At 40.7% G+C, this 19,980-nt stretch overlaps 1 protein-coding gene across 1 annotated transcript in view; it reads left to right on the top strand.

Moving 5' to 3' along the window:
• The window catches only part of PIK3AP1 (phosphoinositide-3-kinase adaptor protein 1), a 128,122-nt gene that overhangs the window by 9,195 nt on the left and 98,947 nt on the right, over positions 1-19,980 (top strand). The window contains exon 2 of the mRNA XM_079137999.1: positions 7,350-7,769. Within this exon, the coding sequence (XP_078994125.1) occupies positions 7,350-7,769 (420 nt within the window). The remainder of the gene's footprint in view (positions 1-7,349; positions 7,770-19,980) is intronic.

The following is a 19,980-nucleotide window of genomic DNA, read 5'->3' on the forward strand; positions in this document are numbered from 1 at the left end:
GATGTCCATTAAGTCTAAATCATTGATTGTATCATTTAATTCTGTAGTTTGTTTAGTTTTTGTTTGGAGGATCTATCCAGTGGTGAGAGCGGTGTGTTAAAGTCACCCAATATTATTGTATTGTGGTCTATTTGTTCCCTGGAATTGAGAAGGATTTATTTGACATACATGGATGCACCATTGTTTGGGGCATAAATATTTATAATCATTATTTCTTGTTGGTTTATGGTTCCCTTAAGCAGTATGAAGTGTCCTTCTTTATCCCTTCTGACTAACTTTGGCTTGAAGTCCACTTTGTCTGACATGAGGATGGAGATCCCTGCTTTTTTACTGAGTCCTTGTGTGTGGTATGTTTTTTCCCATCCTTTCACCTTTAGTCTGTGGATGTCTTTTTCTATGAGATGAGTCTCTTGGAGGTAGCATATTGATGGGTCTTTCTTTTTAATCCAATCTTCCAGTCTGTCTCTTTTGATTAATGAGTTTAGACCATTAACATTCAGAGTTATTATTGAGATATGATTTGTATTCTTGGTCATTTTGGCTTAATTTTGTTTTTAACTTGACTTGGTTTCTCCTTTGATTGGCTTTTCCTTTAGGGCAGTTCCTCCCTTTGCTGACTTGTATTGTTGTTTTTCATTTCCTCCTCATGGAATATTTTGCTGAGAATGTTCTGTAGCACAGGCTTTCTATTTGCAAATTCTTTTAACTTTTGTTTATCATGGAAGGATTTTATTTCATTATCAAATCTGAAGGTTAGTTTTGATGGGTATAAGATTCTTGGTTGACATCCATGTTCTTTCAGAGCTTGAAATATATTGTTCCAGGCCCTTCTAGCTTTTAAGGTCTGGGCTGAGAAATCTGCTGATATCCCTATTGGTTTCCCCTTATATGTAATCTGATGCTTTTCTCTTACAGCCTTTAAAATCCAATCTTTATTTTGTATGTTAGGCATTTTCATTATAATGTGTGTTTGTTTGGATCTGATGTAATTTTGTGCACCTGGTGTTCTGTAAGCCTCTTGTATTTGATTTTCCATTTCATTCTTCAGGTTTGGGAAAATTTCTGATATTATTTTGTTGACCAGATTGTTCAGTCCTTTGGTTTGTATCTCTGTGCCTTCCTCAATTCCAATAATTCTTAAATTTGGTATTTTCATGATATCCCAAATTCTTGGAGGTTCCATTCATGATTTCTTTCCATCTTCTCAATGTGGTAAACTGTATTTTCAAGATTAAATATTTTGTCTTCATTATCTGAGGTGCTGTCTTCCAAGTGATCTATTCTGTTGGTGATGCTTTCTATTGAGTTTTAATTTGGTTTATTGTTTCCTTCATTTCAAGTATTTCTGTTTGTTTGTTTTTTTCAGAATCTCTATCTCTTTATTTATTTATTTAAAAAAATTTTTTTAGTCATAGATCGACACAATACCTTTTTTAAAAATTTATTTTTATGTGGCTGAGGATCAAACCCAGTGCCTCACACATACTAGGCAAGCACTCTACCACCAAGCCACAACCCTAGCCCCTCTATCTCTTTATTGAAATGCTCTTTCACTTCCTGCATTTGCCCTTTTAACTGTTTATTGGAGTGATCATACTTGCCTGTATTTACTCTCTTATCTCATCCTTTACTTCACAGATCATTTTAATTATGTACATTCTAAACTCCTTTTCTGACATTTCTACTGCCATGCTGTCATTGCATTCTATTAAACTAGCATCTTAGTTTGTTTTGGACATTTTCTTCCCATTTTTTTTCATGTTCTTCCTATATCTTGCAGTGAGGATCTGAGGTATTGCAGTTTCCCCACTATAGGCAGGTTTCCAATACTCTCCTTTATGGGGGAGATCAATATTAGCAGCACCCAATACAAAAATATGCAGCCCTAAACCAGATAACCCCTATGAAGGCATTAACAATATTGTAATAAACAGATAGGATGAGTTCAATTATTATCTACAGTATAGCCAATAGACTTGCAATGAGCTCTAAAATTTGTAATGGTGGACAAAGAGGATGGGGAGTGGTGCATGATATAACTGTTAATGGGATACAAAGTGAGTATATAGAGGTACTAGATCATGGGAAGAATGAGAGCAGAATCAAAAGAAGTTGATTGTTAGCATGAGAAAAGGGAGAAAGAGATTCCAAGGAAACAGATAAATAAAAGGAAAATAGAGTGAGAAAAAATGAAGAAATAAAAAACCCAAAATTTAAAAAACAATCTATGATATAACAGTCATTTACTATTCAAACCTCCCAGTCTTCAGTATCCTGATGCAAGACAGGTATACCTGACAAAGGGCCTCCAGTCTCCAGGCATCTCAGGACAGGAGTTGCCCTACCCAAAGATGGTGGCCTTGTCTTCAGGGACAATCCAAGATGGCTGCACCAGCCTCCAAACATGTTGGTAGATAGGGAGCTGCAGCATGAACACGGAGTCCAAGTCAGGTGTGGGTGGGCCAGGGTCCAGAAGTGGCGGCGGTCTCAGGCAGCCAGCATCTGGAAGTGGCGGGCCAAAAAGATATTTTTAATGGAAGTCTGCAATGTTAGCACATTGCCTTAGCCTCCAGAGTTGTTGGAATTACAGGGGTGCATCACCATGTCTGGCTCTACCTTGCCTTCTTCCAGTTCTTACATTCCAGGAAATCCTCTTCCTGCTGCTTCACTTCTTTACCATCACTTGTCAGCCCTGTTGAAAGCATTAACCTTTGGCTCTTCAACATTATCATGTGGGGCCACAACTATTCCTTTCTGAGATCTTCTGCTCACCTGTACAAATTGCTGACATGATACTTTGTAGAATATTTGTGTGTATGGGGAAGAAGGAGTGGCTACCCTTTCTTGTTTTTGCACTTTTTACTGAATTCTGAGTACAGCATCTCTAACATTGCATCCTTAATATTATGGTGAAATGTTAAGTCTTGTACATTTCCTATCTGATGACTAGTGCGTACTCGTCTGCACTAACACTTCCCATTTAGAACATTTGCCTTTTAGGATAAAGCAGCCATAAGAAAGAGGGACAGAAAGACTGTAAATGTATTCTGACACTTTAACTCTGCTTTTCTCAGTGCAAGTTCTATACTTATGTAGTTTTGTTTATATCGTGCCTTCTATAGACCTGAAATTATGTTTCTGTTGAGATACAAAGAAATATTCTGCCCTGAAGGAAAAGGAAAAAAAAACAAAAAGACCCACTCAGCAAAGATTTTTTTATGGAAGTCTGCAACATGGGCACTTTCAGTTTTGTCCTTCATCTGCTTATATTTTGGAATCACACTAAGCATTCTTAAAAGGACTGTTTTATTCACAGTGAGGAAGCAGAGCATGCTTGGAATTGAGTGCCCTGAGGAGCAACACATATCCACACCATCATGAGAATCTCTCTCTTGTTTTCTTGTGTTTCATATTGTCATCTAATACCCATGACTTAAAAAGTTTGTACACATTCCTTTTGGAAGAATTCCCAGGCTGATCAACTTATTCCTGCTAATCAGCTGAGGAGGTTTTATAGTAGCACTTGATTAGGGATCCAGCAAAGCAGGTCTCCTCAAAGAAAGGACTCCAAGATTTGGTTTTATTTGCCATTTAAAAGTTTTTGGTAATATCATCTCAGGGGAAATCAGTCCTGTTTAGGGTTTTCATTTTTATCATTTTTAAAACTTTGAATATAATGGTAGATGGGGGCAGGGAAAAGGATTCCTTCCATGATTTCTTCAGAGCTTAGAGCTTCCTGGTCTTGCCCCAGGCCTACCTGTGACCTTCTTGCCTGAAACTACTCAGTGATCTGTGATACAGAGATGTCATTTAATTGTGAAAATCCACAACTTGGATGATTCCTGAGTTTCACAAAATGTACCAGCTTTCTTCTGTGATGAGGAGAAAGGGTCCAGCCTCATTATGGGATGTGTGGACACTGTGCTCATCTCTTCCAAAGCACTCACAAAACCATGGTTGAAACAGTGGAGATAAGGACCCAGAGCTGTACTAACCTATGTTAAGAGTTTTTCTTCTTTGAACCTTGATCATTGGAAGATACACCTTACTAGTAAGATTCTTTATATTTCTATTTATTTATTCTTTTTAGTTTTACATGATAGTAGAATGTATTTTGGCAGATTATACATTCGTAGAGTATAGCTTATTCTATTTAGGATCCCACTCTTGTGGTTGCACATGATGTGGAGTTACCCTGGTTATGTGTTGAAGTACAAGGCTAGGAAAGTTACGAACGATTAATTCTATTGTCTTTCCTATTCCCCTCCCCTCTTCTCTTTCCCTAGGTTTCCCTTTGTCTAATCCAATGGATTTCTATTATTCCCCTCCCCAACCTCCCTTGCTTTGGGTTAGCATCCACAAATCAGAGAGAACATTTGGCCTTTGATTTTTGGGATTGACTTATTTCACTTAGCATGATAGTCTCCAGGTCTGTTCATTTACTGGCAAATGCCATTATTTCATTCTTTATAGCTGAGCAATATTCCATTGTGTGTGTGTGTGTGTGTGTGTATATATATATATATATATATATATATACACACCACATTTTCTTTATTCATTTATCCATTGAGGGGCACCTAGGTTGCTCCTTACCTTTTATTGTGAGTTGAGCTGCTATAAACACTGATGTGGCTACATCACTATAGTATGCTGTTTTTAAGTTCTTTGGGTATAGACCGAGGAGTGAGATAGCTGGGTCAAATGGTGGTTCTATTCCAAGTTTTCTGAAGAATCTCCATACTGCTTTCCATAGTGGTTGCACCAATTTTCATTCCCACCAGCGATGTATGAGTGAAACTTTTTCCCCCACATCCTCACCAACATTTATTGTTATTTGTATTCTTTATAATTGCCATTCTGACTGGAGTGAGATGGAATCTCAGTGTAGTTTTCATTTGCATTTTTCTAATTGCTAGAGATGTTGAACATTTTTCCATGTAGTTTTTGACCATTTGTATTTCTTCTTCTGTGAAATGTTTGTTCAGTTCCTTTGTCCATTTATTGATTGTGTTATTTTTCTGGTGTTCAGTTTTTTGAATTCTTTGTATATCCTGGAAATTAATGCCTTGAGGTGCAGGTGGCATAGATTTTCTCCCATTCTGTAGATCTCTGTACACATTCTTTATTGTTTCCTTTGCTGTGAAGAAGCTTTTAAGTTTGATACTATCCCGTTTATTGATTCTTGATTTTAATTCTTATGCTTTAGGAGTCTTGTTGAGGAATTTGATTCCTAAGCTGATATGTTAGAGAGTTGGGCCTACTTTTTCTTTTAGTAAGTGTTGGGTCTCTGGTCTAATGCCTAGGTCCTTGATCCACTTAGAGTTGAGTTTTGTGCAAGGTGAGATATAGGAGGTCAATTTCATTCTATTACATATGAATTTCCAGTATTCCCAGCACCATTTGTTGAAAAGGCTATCTTTTCTCCAATGTATGTGTATGGTGCCTTTGTCTAGGATGAGATAACTGTATTTATGTGGGTATGCCTCTGTGTCCTCTATTATGTTCCATTGGTCTTCATGTCTGTTTTGGTGCCAATACCATGCTGTTTTTGTTACTGTATCTCTGTAGTATAATTTAAGGTCTGGTATTGTGATACCTTCTGCATCATATTTGGTGCTAAGGATTACTTTGGCTATTTTAGGCCTCTCATTTTTCCAAATTTCACTGCTTTTTCTATTTCTGTGAAGAATGTCATTGGGATCTTTATGGGACTTGCATTAAATCTGTATAGTGCTTTTGGTAGTTTGGCCATTTTGATAATATTAATTCTGCCTATCCAGGAACATGGGAGGGCTTTCAATTTTCCAAGGTCTTCTTCAGTTTCTTTCTTTAGTGTTCTGTGGTTTTCATTATAGAGGTCTTTCACCTCTTTTGTTAGGTTGATTCCCAAATATTTTATTTTTTTGAGGCTATTATAAAGAAGATAATTTTCCTGATTTCTCTTTCAGCTGATGTATCCTTAGTGTATAGAGATACAATTAATTTATTTGTGTTGATTTTAAACCCTGCGACTTTGCTGAATATAGTTTATGAGTTCTAGGATCTTTTAGTAGAGTTTTTTGGGTCTTCTAAATATAGAATCATGTTGTCAGCAAATAGGGATAGTTTGAGTTTTTCTTTTCCTATTTGTATCCCTTTAATTTCTTTCTTTTGTCTGATTGCTCTGGCTAGGATTTTTATTTTTTTTTTCCGCGGTGCTGGGGATCAAACCCAGGGCCTTGTGCTTGCAAGGCAAGCACTCTACCAACTGAGCTATATCCCCAGCCCTCTGGCTAGGATTTTGAGGACTGTGTTAAGTAGGAGTGGTGAAAGAGGGCATTCCTGTCTTCCAGTTTTTACATTCCAGAAAACATTCCAGAGCGAATGTTTTCAGTTTTTGTCCATTTAGAATGATGTTGGCCTTGGTTCAGTGTATATAACTTGTACAATGTTGAAGAACGTTTCAAGTATCCTTAGTTTTTCTAGTGTTCTGAGCATGAATGAATCCTGAATTTTGTCAAACGCTTTTTTGGAATCTATTGAGATAATAATGTGATTCTTGTCTTTAAATCTATTAATGTGTTAAATTATTTTTATTGATTTCTGTGTGTTGAACCAACCTTGCATCCCACTTGAATGGAATGCAATGAATCCCACTTGATCATGGTGCACTATCTTTCAAATATGTTTTTGTATGTGGTTTGCCAATATTTTATAGAGAATTTTTGCAGCAATGTTCATCAGGGATGTTGGCCTGAAGTTTTCTTTCCTTGACAATTCTCTTGTAAGATTCCTGACAGAGTTCCTGATGGAAGGCAGCAGCGGTTGCGCAAGGCCTGGACTGGCAGCCCAGGGTTACCCTGAGTATGCGTCCTAACTGCCACTAATTTGCTGAGTATGAATTTGAGCAAGTTTCTTAATCCCAGACTAGTGTTTCTTTCATGTGTAAATGAGGAGTTTGGGCCAGGTGATCCCCAAACCTTTTTGCCGCTGTTTCTGGCATTTGCCTTTTAATAGAGGAAGAACAAAGTTCCTGTCACAAACCAGGTATGGGGAGGGACACCTTACAGATGAGTTTACTAGGCAATGTGCTTAAAAGAGTGTCTGGAACACATGAACTCTATACCATACTATTGTTGCTACTGTTATTACAGTTGTTATCCTAGACTGTGACTCTGTTGCATGGGAGGAAGATGCATGACTGGCACATATTTATTGTGGGGACAGAGTTGGATACACTGGAGGCAAACCAAGAAAGACTGTGGGTGCCAGGCCCTTTGTCTGGATGCTATATCATAACAGGTCGTGGGAAACCTCCTAGAAGGAGCAGGTATGTTAACCAGCTCCCCTGCTTCTTTCTTGCGCAGGGGTGCCCAGAAGATGTGACATCCTCATAATCTACAGCCCGGATGCAGAGGAATGGTGCCAGTACCTCCAGGACCTTTTCCTGTCCAGTTGGCAGGTCCGCAGCCACAAGACGCTGACGCGCCGGCTGGGCCCCCAGACCACCTTCTCTGCGGAGGACCTGCTCCTCTTCCTGAGCTCCCGCTGCGTGTTGGTGCTGCTGTCCGCAGAGCTGGTGCAGCACTTCTACCAGCCGGCGCTGCTGCCCGTGCTGCAGAGGGCCTTCCAGCCGCCGCGCCGCGTGGTCAGGCTGCTGTGCGGGGTTCAGGGCAGCGAGGAGGAGTTCTCGAGCTTCTTCCCTGACTGGGCCCACTGGCAGGAGCTCACCTGCGACGACGAGCCAGAGATCTACCTGGCGGCTGTGAGGAAGGCCGTTTCTGAAGGTAAGGATTTCTTTCGTAAAGCGAACTCTAGAAGCATCGCAGTGCCCGGTGCCAGGCCTTCGACACTTTTATTTTTTATTTTTAATTTTTTTTTTTTTATTTTTACAGACTGCATTTTGATTCATTGTACACAAATGGGGCACATCTTTTCGTTTCTATGGTTGTACACGGTGTAGATTCATACCACTCCTGTAATCATACGTGTACATAGTGTAATGAGGTCTGTCTCATTTCACCATCTTTCATACCCCACCCCCTCATTTCCCTCTATCTAATCTAAAGTTCCTCGATACTTTTATACTACAAAACCAGCAGGGATCTCACCATGTTAAGACCTGGATATATTTCTTGGCTTACAGCCTCTAATTTCTGGGATGGAATAGGTCTCCTGGACTGCCAGAGAGGAAGAGGATCCTTTCCCTTGTGTTCTGTGCTAGGGCGAAACCTTTCTTTCTGGAATTTTTTATGCCTTGCAAGACACAGGACAGGTTCCAGCCTAGAGAGCAGCAGCAGGAATAGAAGGTGGAGACTCAGTTTGGTTGTGGGAGTGAGGAACATGGCCGCCAGCCCTCCTGCTCGGTCACTTCCATGTTATTGTCACATGACCTTAACATTTCTGATAGAAAGGTGTCACTTTTGGGATAACATGCTTTTAGAGAAACAGCCCTCCTGTCTAATTCCCGCCAGTCTAACTTCGGTTTCTTGACCTGCTCCTCCTTTTAAAGAGGGAAAATTCTAATCCTTTCTGCCAGAGCTAGTGACTTCAGTCACCTCGGGAAGTGTGACCAGGCTCTGATTAACAGTAACAGAAGACATGCCTGGGATGGATTCATGTCACAGCCTCTCTTCCTCTTTTGGTTTTCTGGTTTTTGCCTTGTTGTGGGCTATGCATACATCATCTATTCTCTTGCCATCGGAGATCTTATATACCTGACCCTGGCCCAGGAGCCTGGAAAATTATGGGCTCAATATAACTGTGCCTTAGTGATCCCTAGTGTGAGTTGGGCCTTCCTTTGGCTTATCCGGTCCTGTGCCATCTGATGAAATGAATCAAGAATTTACGAATTCTTAGGGACCTTAAAAAGGTAGCATAGCTTCCCAGGTGCTCTTGTCTCAGGAAGTCAGTCTGCTCTAAACCTATGAACACAAGCAGGTCTCTTAACATAGTGAGAGCCCTGCTCACTTTGTAATAGAAGTGACTGGTGATTTAAAAGATGTCTCACCTGAAATGTCTGGGACCTGGATTGGTAGTTTTCCTAGAGGTTATTTCTCTTTACTTTAGAAGGACATGATGATATAAAAAGCACATAATTCATATGTGCATTATTGCATTTCATGGCTTTGAGGGAGCTGTGATCTGCCCACACTTACAAAGAACTGAGACACAGATGGTTGTTTCTGCAGATGTGTTTATGTCATGGTAGCAGTCCATTAAGACCTCATGGGCAGAATGTGACCTGCCTACCTCTCATTCAGAGCTCCATGAATGTATTCTCATTGTATCGGCACCTCATGCTGGACTCTACCAGGTTGTTCTTTAAAACATCGCAGTGGTGATATTTTTTAAAATAAAGGGCTGTGAGTGTAGCTCAGTGGTAGAGTGCATGCTTAGGATGCATGAAGTTCTTAGTTCAATCCCACATGTGCATGTGCACATTCACACACGTGCGCGCGCAGGCACACACACAATGTAGTAAAAAGAATTCTTTTAATATTGTTTGGAAGCATTCAGTTATTAAATACCTGGATAACTTGATCCCCTCTAATATTTTACTTTATTCTAAAGACTGGCTCAGTGCGCTGTGAGCTTTTAACATCAAGTGTTTCAGAAAGAATGAAATTTTTCACAGTGGTGTTTCTGTTCTGAGAACAAATAACCTCTCATCAGAAAGAGATTATTTTGATGGGTGATTAAAATAAGCGGCTTAGTGGAAAATCTCTGCAGTTCAGAATCAATGGCTATAGGGACAAATGAAATTATAAGAAAGAGAAGATGGGATAGAAACTCAGGTTAAAGGTGGTTACAGGTAGTCAGCTACACTTTAGTTTGCTGCTGTGTTAGGTAAAGATGTGTGTCTCAAACATTTGTGTGCACAGAAGGACCTGGAGATCTTGTCAATATGCATAGTCTGACTCTGATGTTGGGTGGGGCTTAAGATGCTGCATTTCTGGTAAGCTCCCAGGTGCTGCTACTGTTGGCGGCTAAGATCTAAGCCACCCCTCTCTTGTCAGGCCAGTGATTATGTACCTCCGCTGTGCATGAACCATTTTCTTAAATATAAGGCAGCATCCCATCAGGGCAGGGCAGCTCCTGGGCACCCATTGGTTTAGGTATAAAGTGAGGCCAGTGTGTGGTGGTTAGGCCAACAGACTTCAGGGTGAAGCCCCTGCATTCTCTTCCTCTCCTCACAGATTTATCATGTTCACTCTGACAGTTGTTCTTCTCTCAGTTCTCCAGACAGAAGTGTGCCAGACTTTGAGATGGGGATACTACTGCTGCCACGAACCTTCCTCTTTTGTCATAATAGACCCCTTGATTGTCATTACTATTCCACTAAAAACATTTTGGAGGCTTAACTTTATTCCCACCCCCGCTCCAAATTTGGCAGCCCCCTTAATATTGAGCAGATGTTTTAATTAGGGTCTTCAGTGTGTTGGAGCAACTGGTTTATTTCCCATGTTCTTCATTTGTAAAAGGACGGGGTTGGACCACATGATTGGGAAGGTTTCTTCCAGCCCCTTGTGCTGTAATATATCATTAGTTTTCTAAGAAGATGGCAAATTACCCAGAACCTTTCAGCTGACTTGATTTAGTTCCAAAACGTCTGCAGTGATATATGTCAGTGTGTAGAAGACTCTACTATTGTTCTGAATTTTTTGGACTTGTTGGGTGATTATTTTCAAATAGGGAAGTGAGAAAACCCCAGGTACAGCACAGCAATTATTTCCTCTTTTACTGGAGCTCTATTCTTTGCTGCAAATCTCACTGGAATACAAAAATAGATTCTGTGAGACTGTGTGGGAAAGGACTCAGTGGGCGATGCTGAGCTTTATTTCAGACATTCTCATCCGTCCTGTGCATGCATGCATGTGCTGGGGATGGTGGGGAGCTCTGAACTTACTTCTCTTGCTCTGATTTAGTATTACAGGGGAGATTTTATCTGCTTTTTTCTTTGCATTATTTTCTGCTTCCTCTCCCTGCTCCTTGACCTTTGTGTTGTAGAGCTCTGACGGTACCCAAAATTTTCATGTATTTCACCTTTGGTTCCCATGAAAAAATTTTGGAGGGATGTGTCCACATCTGGCCTTCCTTTGTTGATAACTTTCCAATTTTCTTAGTAGATTGAAATTTAAAAGAAAAACAATAGGGATTTTAAAAATGCTTTTGGCTAATCAAATAGATTCTAAAGTCTTTTCCTAAATGTATTAATATTTATGTTTTCACAGTTTTATTGAGGTATAATTAACAAAAATTGAATATATTCAAGGTATAATTAACAAAAAATTGAATATATTCAGGGTACAACGATTTGCAGTAAGTATACAGTATGAAATAATTACCACAATTAAATTGATTGACATCCATCACTATAGTTACCATTTTATGTGGTGTATGTATGTGTGCTGGGGGAGGGTAGAACTCTTAAAGTCTTCTCTTAGCAAGTTTTAAGTAAAAGCTATTATCAAATGTAGTTACCATGTTGTACATTGGATCTGCCAGAATTCATTTATTTTATAACTGGAAGTTTGAGCCCCTTGACTGACATTTTCCCCTTATTTCCCTCCTCTGGCCCTGGAAGCCACCATTCTATTCTCTGCTTCTGAGTTCAACATTTTTAGGTTCAGTTATTAGTGAACTCTTGCAGTATTTGTCTCCATGTCTGGCTTATTTCACTTGGCATAATGTCTTCTAGGTTTATCCACATTACTGTAAATGGCAGAATGTCCTACTTTTTTAATGACTAAATAATATTCCCTCACATAACTTCTCTCAAATTTGAAAAGGGACATTTTTCCCCGAATAAAGTAATATGTGTTCATTGTTAAAACAAAAATATCTGTAGTTTCTGATTTTTCCCTTTTTGAAAATAATGATGAAATAAATCTTCATGTAGCTTTGTGCCTAAATCTTTGTGAATCTGTTGATTTCCTCCTGATCAGATCTCATAGGGTTGTGAGCCTGCTGTGAACCTCTCCTCATGGTCCCCATGAATCTGAATTCTTCAACTTCCTTACCGTAGTTTTTGTTGTAGCAGTTTATTTTATTTTTCCCCTATATACCTGGTTCAGTCTGTTATTTACATTTGTAATTTCTCTTGCAAAGGTGCTCAAGTGGAGAGCTGCCCCTACCCTCCCTCTGCTTGTGGGAAGAGCCAGCCATGTTGGGATGATGCTTTTTATGGCTGTTACGGTGTGAAGTGTGTGGGGCATTTTGTGTGTATTTATTCTGTGTGGGTAGGTACTGCCGTTTTGCAGATGTGAAAACAGGGACTTACAGAGGTTCAATGCCTTGTGAGAGCCTCGGGCAGCTCACTCTGGAACCTAGGTCCTTCCGACCCAAGACTGCTTTCCTTGGGCCTGGCTTTCTTCTGTTTTCCATTCCCACCCTCTTGCATGTTGAGACAAGGAACAGGTAGTCTCACAGAAGAAAAGGATCAGGGGAAAATGAAGCAACTCTGAGTTCTCTAGACCACAGCCTCCCAAGCTGGGCTGGGCATTGGCGTTGCCCTGGTACCTTGTTTACGGGGCAGGTGCCTGGGCCCCACTCCTGACCTACTGAATCGGAGTCCCTGGGGGTTGGTCCTGGGAATATGAATTTCAGAAAGCCTCCCTGTTGGCCCTGCTAGACAGTGGGGTTTGGGCTCTGCTCCAGGCCTAGTGTCCTGTCCTTTGGTTTGCAGGTCGGAGGAACCAGCAGTACTCAGGCCCTGAGGCAAGTCACAGGGCAGTGGTCCCTGGGGCTCAGAGCGTGACTGTGGCACGTCACAGGCAGCAGCCCGTAGAGAAGGGAAGGGAGTCAGACCCTCTCAGCAAAGGGGAAGTTGCTGTGCACCTCTTGGTGTGGTGGCCTCGTGGATGGTGAGTTATGGTTGACTTCCGGGCTTCTGGGGGACCTTGTGGAGACCAAGGGGAGAATCTGGCGCTGGACCTCTTGAAAGGGACTGCTTTTGTTCCGTTCTTCCCCCGCCCTGTGCGGTGGGTTGCTGTTTGTTCTCCCTCTGCCGTGGGTAGTCCGCTCTGCAGCTGCCTCCTCAGGGCCCCTCAATGCCCCGCTCTACAGGGTGCTTTCTCCATATCTCCCCTTGTGAAATGACCTTTGGTTCGGGGAAGAGGATGCCCTGCTGGGATGGTGAAATCTTTCTGATGTCACTGAAAAGCTATGGCCTGTTCAATAGTCATTTGGGTTTCCCCTACTAGGTACCCTATTTTTTTGAATGGGGAGGGGAGGATTCAGTGGCACGGGTGGGGGCTGGGGGCATGGCGGTGCAGGGAACTGTTCATGCTCCTGATCGAGGGGTTCACTGCCAATTACACCTGAAGCGGGTAATGAGGACTGATGCCCACCACAGATTGTTGTGCTAGTGGAAGTGTTCCCTGAGGCCTCTGAGACCCCAAGGTTACAGATTTCCTGCAAAACTGTGAGCTCCAGGTGCAACAATGAACTTGACCACCTCTGCTGCTTCAGTAACTGCCCAGAGATGGGCTTCTCCTCCCTGTTCATGCTCACCTTAGACTTTCTGTGGTCCCTCAAAGAAAGTATCTTACGATTCTTTTGCTAACGGTGCTTGGCGAGCTGCAGTAAGGAGTGGGTGATGCTTGCTCATGTTTCTTCTACTCTGAGAATCTCAAGTTTGCACCTGTCTTCTGAATTGTCTAACATGTGCCAGAATGAAAACAGCAGATGTAGGGATTTTATCAATTAATTTCTGACCTTGTTGTTTTTGTAATGTTTTGCATCTCACTTCTCCTGGGACTATTACTAGAAGAGAATACTACAACTCTGGAGGGACCTTCCATCTGTTTAACCCCCTAAAGCCCCTCTTACAGACATCATTCCATTTGGTTCATGCAGTTTCTCTGAGGCAGATGTTAATATTATCTCCATCTTAAAAATGACAAAAACAAGGCCAGGAAGACTCAGTGACTTGCCCAAAGTCACACAGCTGCTTTTCCATCAGGGCAAGGACCTCCTGATTTGGAGTCCAAAGTCTAATTGTTACTTTATCTAGAAGCCAGAGCCAGCCTTCATCTGATGGGTGTTTATTAGGCATCTACTATTCTCAAGGCTCTGTGTTGTTGACTGGGATAGAGCAAGAAAACAGACACAGTCACTGCTGTATGGTGTCTACTATTCTAGTGCTATCTGAAAAATGAGTAATACATGCCACATGTGCAGTTACAAATTTCCCAGCGGTTGCAGTTAAAAAAAATTTAAAAACGTAGAATGAAGTAGACAACATTAATTTTAATGTTATGGTTTACTGAGCACCATATGTCTGAAATATTCTCATCCCAACATATAATCAGCATAAGAACTAGTGAGCTATTTTATATCCTTTTTCATCTTTGAAATCTAGCATGTATTTTACAGACTGCACCCATTTCAAAAGTTTGACAGACACGTGTGACCAGTGGCTACAATTATTGGACAGTGAAGTTTGAAAAGAATGTTAATTTTTCAGACTTGGAGCCATCTATCATATAGGATATTTTTTAATAAATCACATGGTATATGTGATAAAGAATATGTCTATCCTGGTTTCTTTGTTTATTTAATCTCTTGGTCAGTCAGTCATTCAAAAAAGTGTTAAATGAGCACCTGGCAGGTGCTGGCTTGGTGTGTGCACTTTATCTTTTGCTCTCCTTCCCTCACTGATCTCTTCCTTCTTCTTTTGCTTTCCACCTCTTTCTTCTTTGTCCCTTTCTGTTTTGCCACCTGTTTAGGTATGTTCCCAGGCGCCAAAAGACACGGTCAGTGACGGCAAGTTAACTTTGATTAATCACAGGGTTTCTGTCCTTGAGAGAACCAGTTTACCTAACTCTAAGCTAGTGAGATGGAGCTCCTGGCAACCCTTGTGAAGACAGAATCAAACCAGGCTGCTTGTTTGTACTTCAAAAAATCATATTTGGGTCAGGGCCTGGTTAGATAGGTTATGGTTCTCTCAGTGTGATGGAATACACCAGCTTCACAGAGGTTTCGTTTGTTCTCTTTGTAGGGTTATGAAAACTCTGCCGAGAGTTATTAGGGGGAAAATCCCAACATATGGAAGAGTGTATAGTATAATGTTATTTAGGTATATTTTAAAAGGAAGGTATCTATGCTGGTAATTAACTCCTCCCCGCTGGGGAAAATACACAAGAAATTGTTGGTAGTGGTCATTTATGTGTTAGGCATTTCCCCAGTATTTAAATTTTTCCATGTTCATGGTTTACGTTCAGTTAGGAATGTTGGAAAGAGAAAAATGACAGTGCCATGGGGATCGTAGGGCTCTCGAGGAAGGTGTCCGGCTTGCGCCCAGCTAATCCAAGCAGGCTGCGCTGGCGTTAAGTTCCCTGCGCAGGCGCGTTGGCCTTTGGCCGTTTAGATTGACCTCTGGTAAGGGAATGGGTTCGAGTGATTGCTGATGTCTGTTCTGTCACTCATTTGGTGTAGACTGAGCCCTGTGAAGAGGGAACAGCTGCTTATCACTGAATCCTGTTTTCTTTCTTGTCCAATTTGGACAGTTGTCTTCCTAGGTTACTGTAATCTTTATGAGGATCAGTAAGAGAAAGCGAGTGTGTATTTCAGACTGATACTAACTGGTTGTGCCACTTTAGACAAGTCACTTGACCATTCCAAATGTATTCTTATTCTTTTTAAAATGGTGGGGAGAATACAGGTTGATAGCTCAGATGTTTATAGCCACGAAATTCCATGATTCCAAGCATGTGTGATCCTACATATTGCATTTCATTGCTGGGTCTCAATGTGATATTTTTTTAAAAATCCCATCAAGTATATTTATAGTGTATTTATTTTAGCTAACAAGGTATCCTTCACAACACAACAGTAGCTTTCTGTTCGTGGACATTGGACCAAGTTTAGTCTTAGCAGAATGTAAAAGTCTATCATTACCTTTGTGGGAATGGTGGAATCTAAGTATCTAACATTTTACATATATTTTATTATGATTGGTATGCAGATTCATGCATGTGGGTTCACAGGAAGATAATGGGGGAGGGAGAAATAGGGGCATATACGCATGGCAGGATGGGTCTGTTAATTTCCCTATTATTACAGGTTGTTTTCACAGCTTTTCACTTTGGTTTCCACTAGCCTTTCACATGACTGAAAGTATGTCTGAGATGGACCAGAAAATAGGATGGTTTAATCTTGCAAATGACCCCTGATCTGCCCACTGGAGAAGTGATTGAAACCACGAGTAGCTTTGTTTTATGGACTTGTGAGCAGAAAATTTCCTATTTTAGCTAGTTTGGTAAACTTAAACAGTGGACAGGTTTTTGTTTTTGTTTTTGTTTTTTTTTTTGCCAAGATACAGAAAAATGAACAAAATCAATAATAGATAAAAACTGTTTTGTGAGGAAAAGAGTTATTCAAGAGACTTTTGTTTTCATTTTTTGGTGTGTGTTTAAAAAACGATTCTTATACTGTTCTCCACAATGTTTTGTATATGGTGCATGCCTGGTAAATGGTGGGTGGTTGGATGACTGGATGGGTGGGGATATCCATGGGTTGTTGTCCATTTTCCTTACCTGTGGGCCCATTCTGAATGTTCTAGTTGGTGAAAAAGATGTGCTTCCCATAAGAATCCTACTTCAGGGCCTGTGCTGCTAGTGCCCTTTTGATCGTCAGTTGTTTCTATGGAGCAGGTTTCTTGGGTCATATAGGGTGTTTATGATCAGGAGAAAGTCCCCAAAGCTCTTAAGATCATTCATAGCCAGACAGTGTCTATAGAGTGCAGTCTTCACCCATTTCCATATTTTAAAATGTACTGGATGCGGCAGCCTGTCACGCCGTAGACTTGAGCAGGCCATTTGTTGGCTCCTTAGGGCATGTGTGGTCTGTTAGTAGCAGAGAGTAAATTCAGTGTGTCTTCTGAAAGTGAAGAAATCTAGAGTTTGGAGGAAACCTCTAGAATTGGCTTAGTCATTTTGGGAATTCCACCGTACCATCTGAGTTTTTGCCTTCTGAATGCCTGTATCTCCTCATCACCTTTACAAGGTTAGAAACACACTAGGTTCTGATTTTAAAAAGTGCTGGTTGAGCATTTGTCTTTCCTTTTCCAAGTTGCCATTTCACAAATAGCCTGCAGGCTCATTCTCTAACATCTGATAACACAGGAAACGGGGGGAGGCTGATGACGAAATGAAATGCTCTACTTTAAAATTAGACTGAAATAAGTTTCCTTTTGCACATAGAGCCAGTGCTTGAAGCTGCAGCTATGGTTAAAGCTTGCAATAAAATAGGACATTCGTCCAACGAGCAGATAGAATATTTACATGAGCTGCTGACTTGGTTTTTAGAGCATGGAAAATGTGCATAAACCTTTCTGTTGCAGGACACGTTGTCAGTATTCCAAACCCAGCCAGCCTGTTACTCATTCTGGCCCAACCTTTCAAATGCTCTAATACTTTCTGAATATCATTTCTCAAAGCCCTGGTTTGGTTCCAGAGAAGATCTCCACATACAATTGTAAAGTACTTTTGTGTTTGTGGTTTTTCAGGGGAAAGGCAATGATGAAATAATTATACAATAATTTGGCAGCCTGTAAGTGAAATAAACCAATCCCAAAAAACCAAAGGCCGAATGTTTCTCTGATAAGTTGATGATGATACATAAGGTGGGGTGTGTTGAGGGGTAAGAGAAGAATGGAGGAACTTTGGATGATGTAGAGGGAAATGGGGCAGGAGGGGATGGGGGAAAGAAAGATAGTGGACTGAGACAGACATTATTACCCTATGTACAATTACCCTATGATTACACAAATGGTGTGAATCTACATCGTGTACAACCATAGAAATGAAGTTGTATTTGTGTACAATGAATCAAAATGCAGTCTGTAAAAATTAAAAAATAATTTAAAAAAATAATCTGGCGGCATAAAGGTTGATTTTATTTTGAATTCAGAGTCCCCACAGTTATAGGAATCTTTAAATGTTGTTTTGTCCCAGTCCTTCTCATGCCCCAGCCCTTGCCCATATTTTGGAAACTATTTAGTTTTAGAGTTTCTGATGGGAAAAGGAAGACAGGGAGCCACTTAGTCAATGAGATGGAAATATAGAATATTAACATTAGTAAAGGAAATTTTGGGATTATCTGGTCCAATCCTTTTAGTTTAAAATGAACAAAGCAGGACCCAGAGGAGTTAGATGCCTTGCCCAATGTTAGAGACAATGGCAGAGAGGAGACTATTATTTTATGTTTACATCCAACCGGTATTTACTGAGCTCCCTGAAGGATCTGCCACGGGTATGGCACCATGCAAGATCCTAGGGAAACTCGATGGAAAGGTCAGGTTCAAGCCCTGCCCTCGTGGAGTGTATGTATCCCAACGAGACATTCACCAGCCAGTTACCATTGCTAATTATCTAATTCCAGGAGCATCCAGGGTTATGGAGTCAGAGAATCATAAAGGGATCTGACATATCCTGGCAACCTCTTCTTTAGTTCCATAAAGCATTCATTAATGAAAGAATGAGTGTCCTGAGCATCCATCTTGGAAAAGAGAAGAGAAGGCCTGGCCTGCAGGTCTGGCACATCTTTGCACATGACCACTAATGGCAATCTGAGCCCAGGTTGACCCTCGTTTTCTGGCCAGGCATCATTTTCTCAGAGTAGTGATTAGGACGGTCTAAAATTTAAAGTAGTTGTATTCAAGCTCTCAATTTTAAAATTAGCATTTTGCTTCTTAAGCTTCTAGACAGCAGTGATGCTGATGTACATATATTAATATGTTCTCCAATTTGAATTGTTCACATTCTGGTTCATTTAAATGTGTGTTGGTTGGAAGGATGGACTGAAGACTGGGTTGCAAATTAATAAGAATCAATATAAAATTCTGCTTGGGGTCCAAGAAAATAACTGAACTGTTATACAAAAACAGAATAAAGGGATACATGTTTTAAGAGTAGCATTTGTAAGAGCTTGTGATTTTAGTTGAAGGAAAGCTAAACATGAGTCAGAAGAGCAATATCACTTCCAAAAATGGTAAATACCAAATGAAGGCTTATGAATTTTTTTTTTTTTTCGTACTGGGGATTGAACCCAGGGGTGCTTTACCACTGAGCCATATCCTCAGTCCTTTTAATTTTATTTATTTATTTTTAAATTTTGAGACAGGGTCTCACTAAGTTGCTTAGGGCCTTGCTAAGTTCCTGAGGCTAACCTGAAACTTGCAATCCTCCTTCCTCAGCCTCCTGAGTCACTAGAATTACAGGTGTGTGCCATCATGCCAGGCTATGAGTAGAATTTTTGAGAAGAGGTTCCTCCCTAACCCTGCACTGATCAGTTTTTGTGTGTGTGTGTGGTGCTGGGGATTGAACCCAGGGCTTTGTACATGTGAGGCAAGCATTCTACCAACTGAGCTACATCCCCAGCCCCACTGAACAGGATTTTTGGAGAAAAGTTCACCATTTCGATGGGAGATTAGATGACAGTACATACAGTTATTCACCCATCCATTCATCCATTCATCTATTTACTAATTTTTTTTATTGTCCCTGTAATAGAGTATAAGTTTCAGGAAAGTCAGGGCTTTAGTCACTGCTTAGTCCCAGAGCCTAGGCCAGTCCTTGACACAGCAGGCCCTCCATAATTGTTGATTGCCTGGAATGAAGGGGGGCAGGTGTCAAATTCTGTCAGGTGAGAAGTGATGGGAGGAAATGGGTTTTTCATGGAGAAAGTAAGTTTTATTGGGGCTGTGAAAACTGTGTTCAGAGTGTTGAAGGTCTGTTGCATGGAAAAGCAGAGGACAAGCCCTGTTCTGTGGACCAGGCACGTAGCAAAAGATGAAGGTGGCAAGGTGGTAAGAGCACAGGTTTAGGAGGCCCTCAGCATTGGAGGACAGTCTTTCCTGGCAAAAGGTCACTTGAAGTGGATACATTTAAGGAGGGGTCAAAATTCCATAATAAATTAGAACTTAAGAAAATAAATTTATTTTATCATATTGATTTATCATTTTAATCTCTGCTATAGGCTAATTCTAAAGCA

This window comes from Sciurus vulgaris (genome assembly GCF_902686455.1).
Source record: "Sciurus vulgaris genome assembly, chromosome: 4".
Classification (NCBI taxonomy): domain Eukaryota; kingdom Metazoa; phylum Chordata; class Mammalia; order Rodentia; family Sciuridae; genus Sciurus; species Sciurus vulgaris.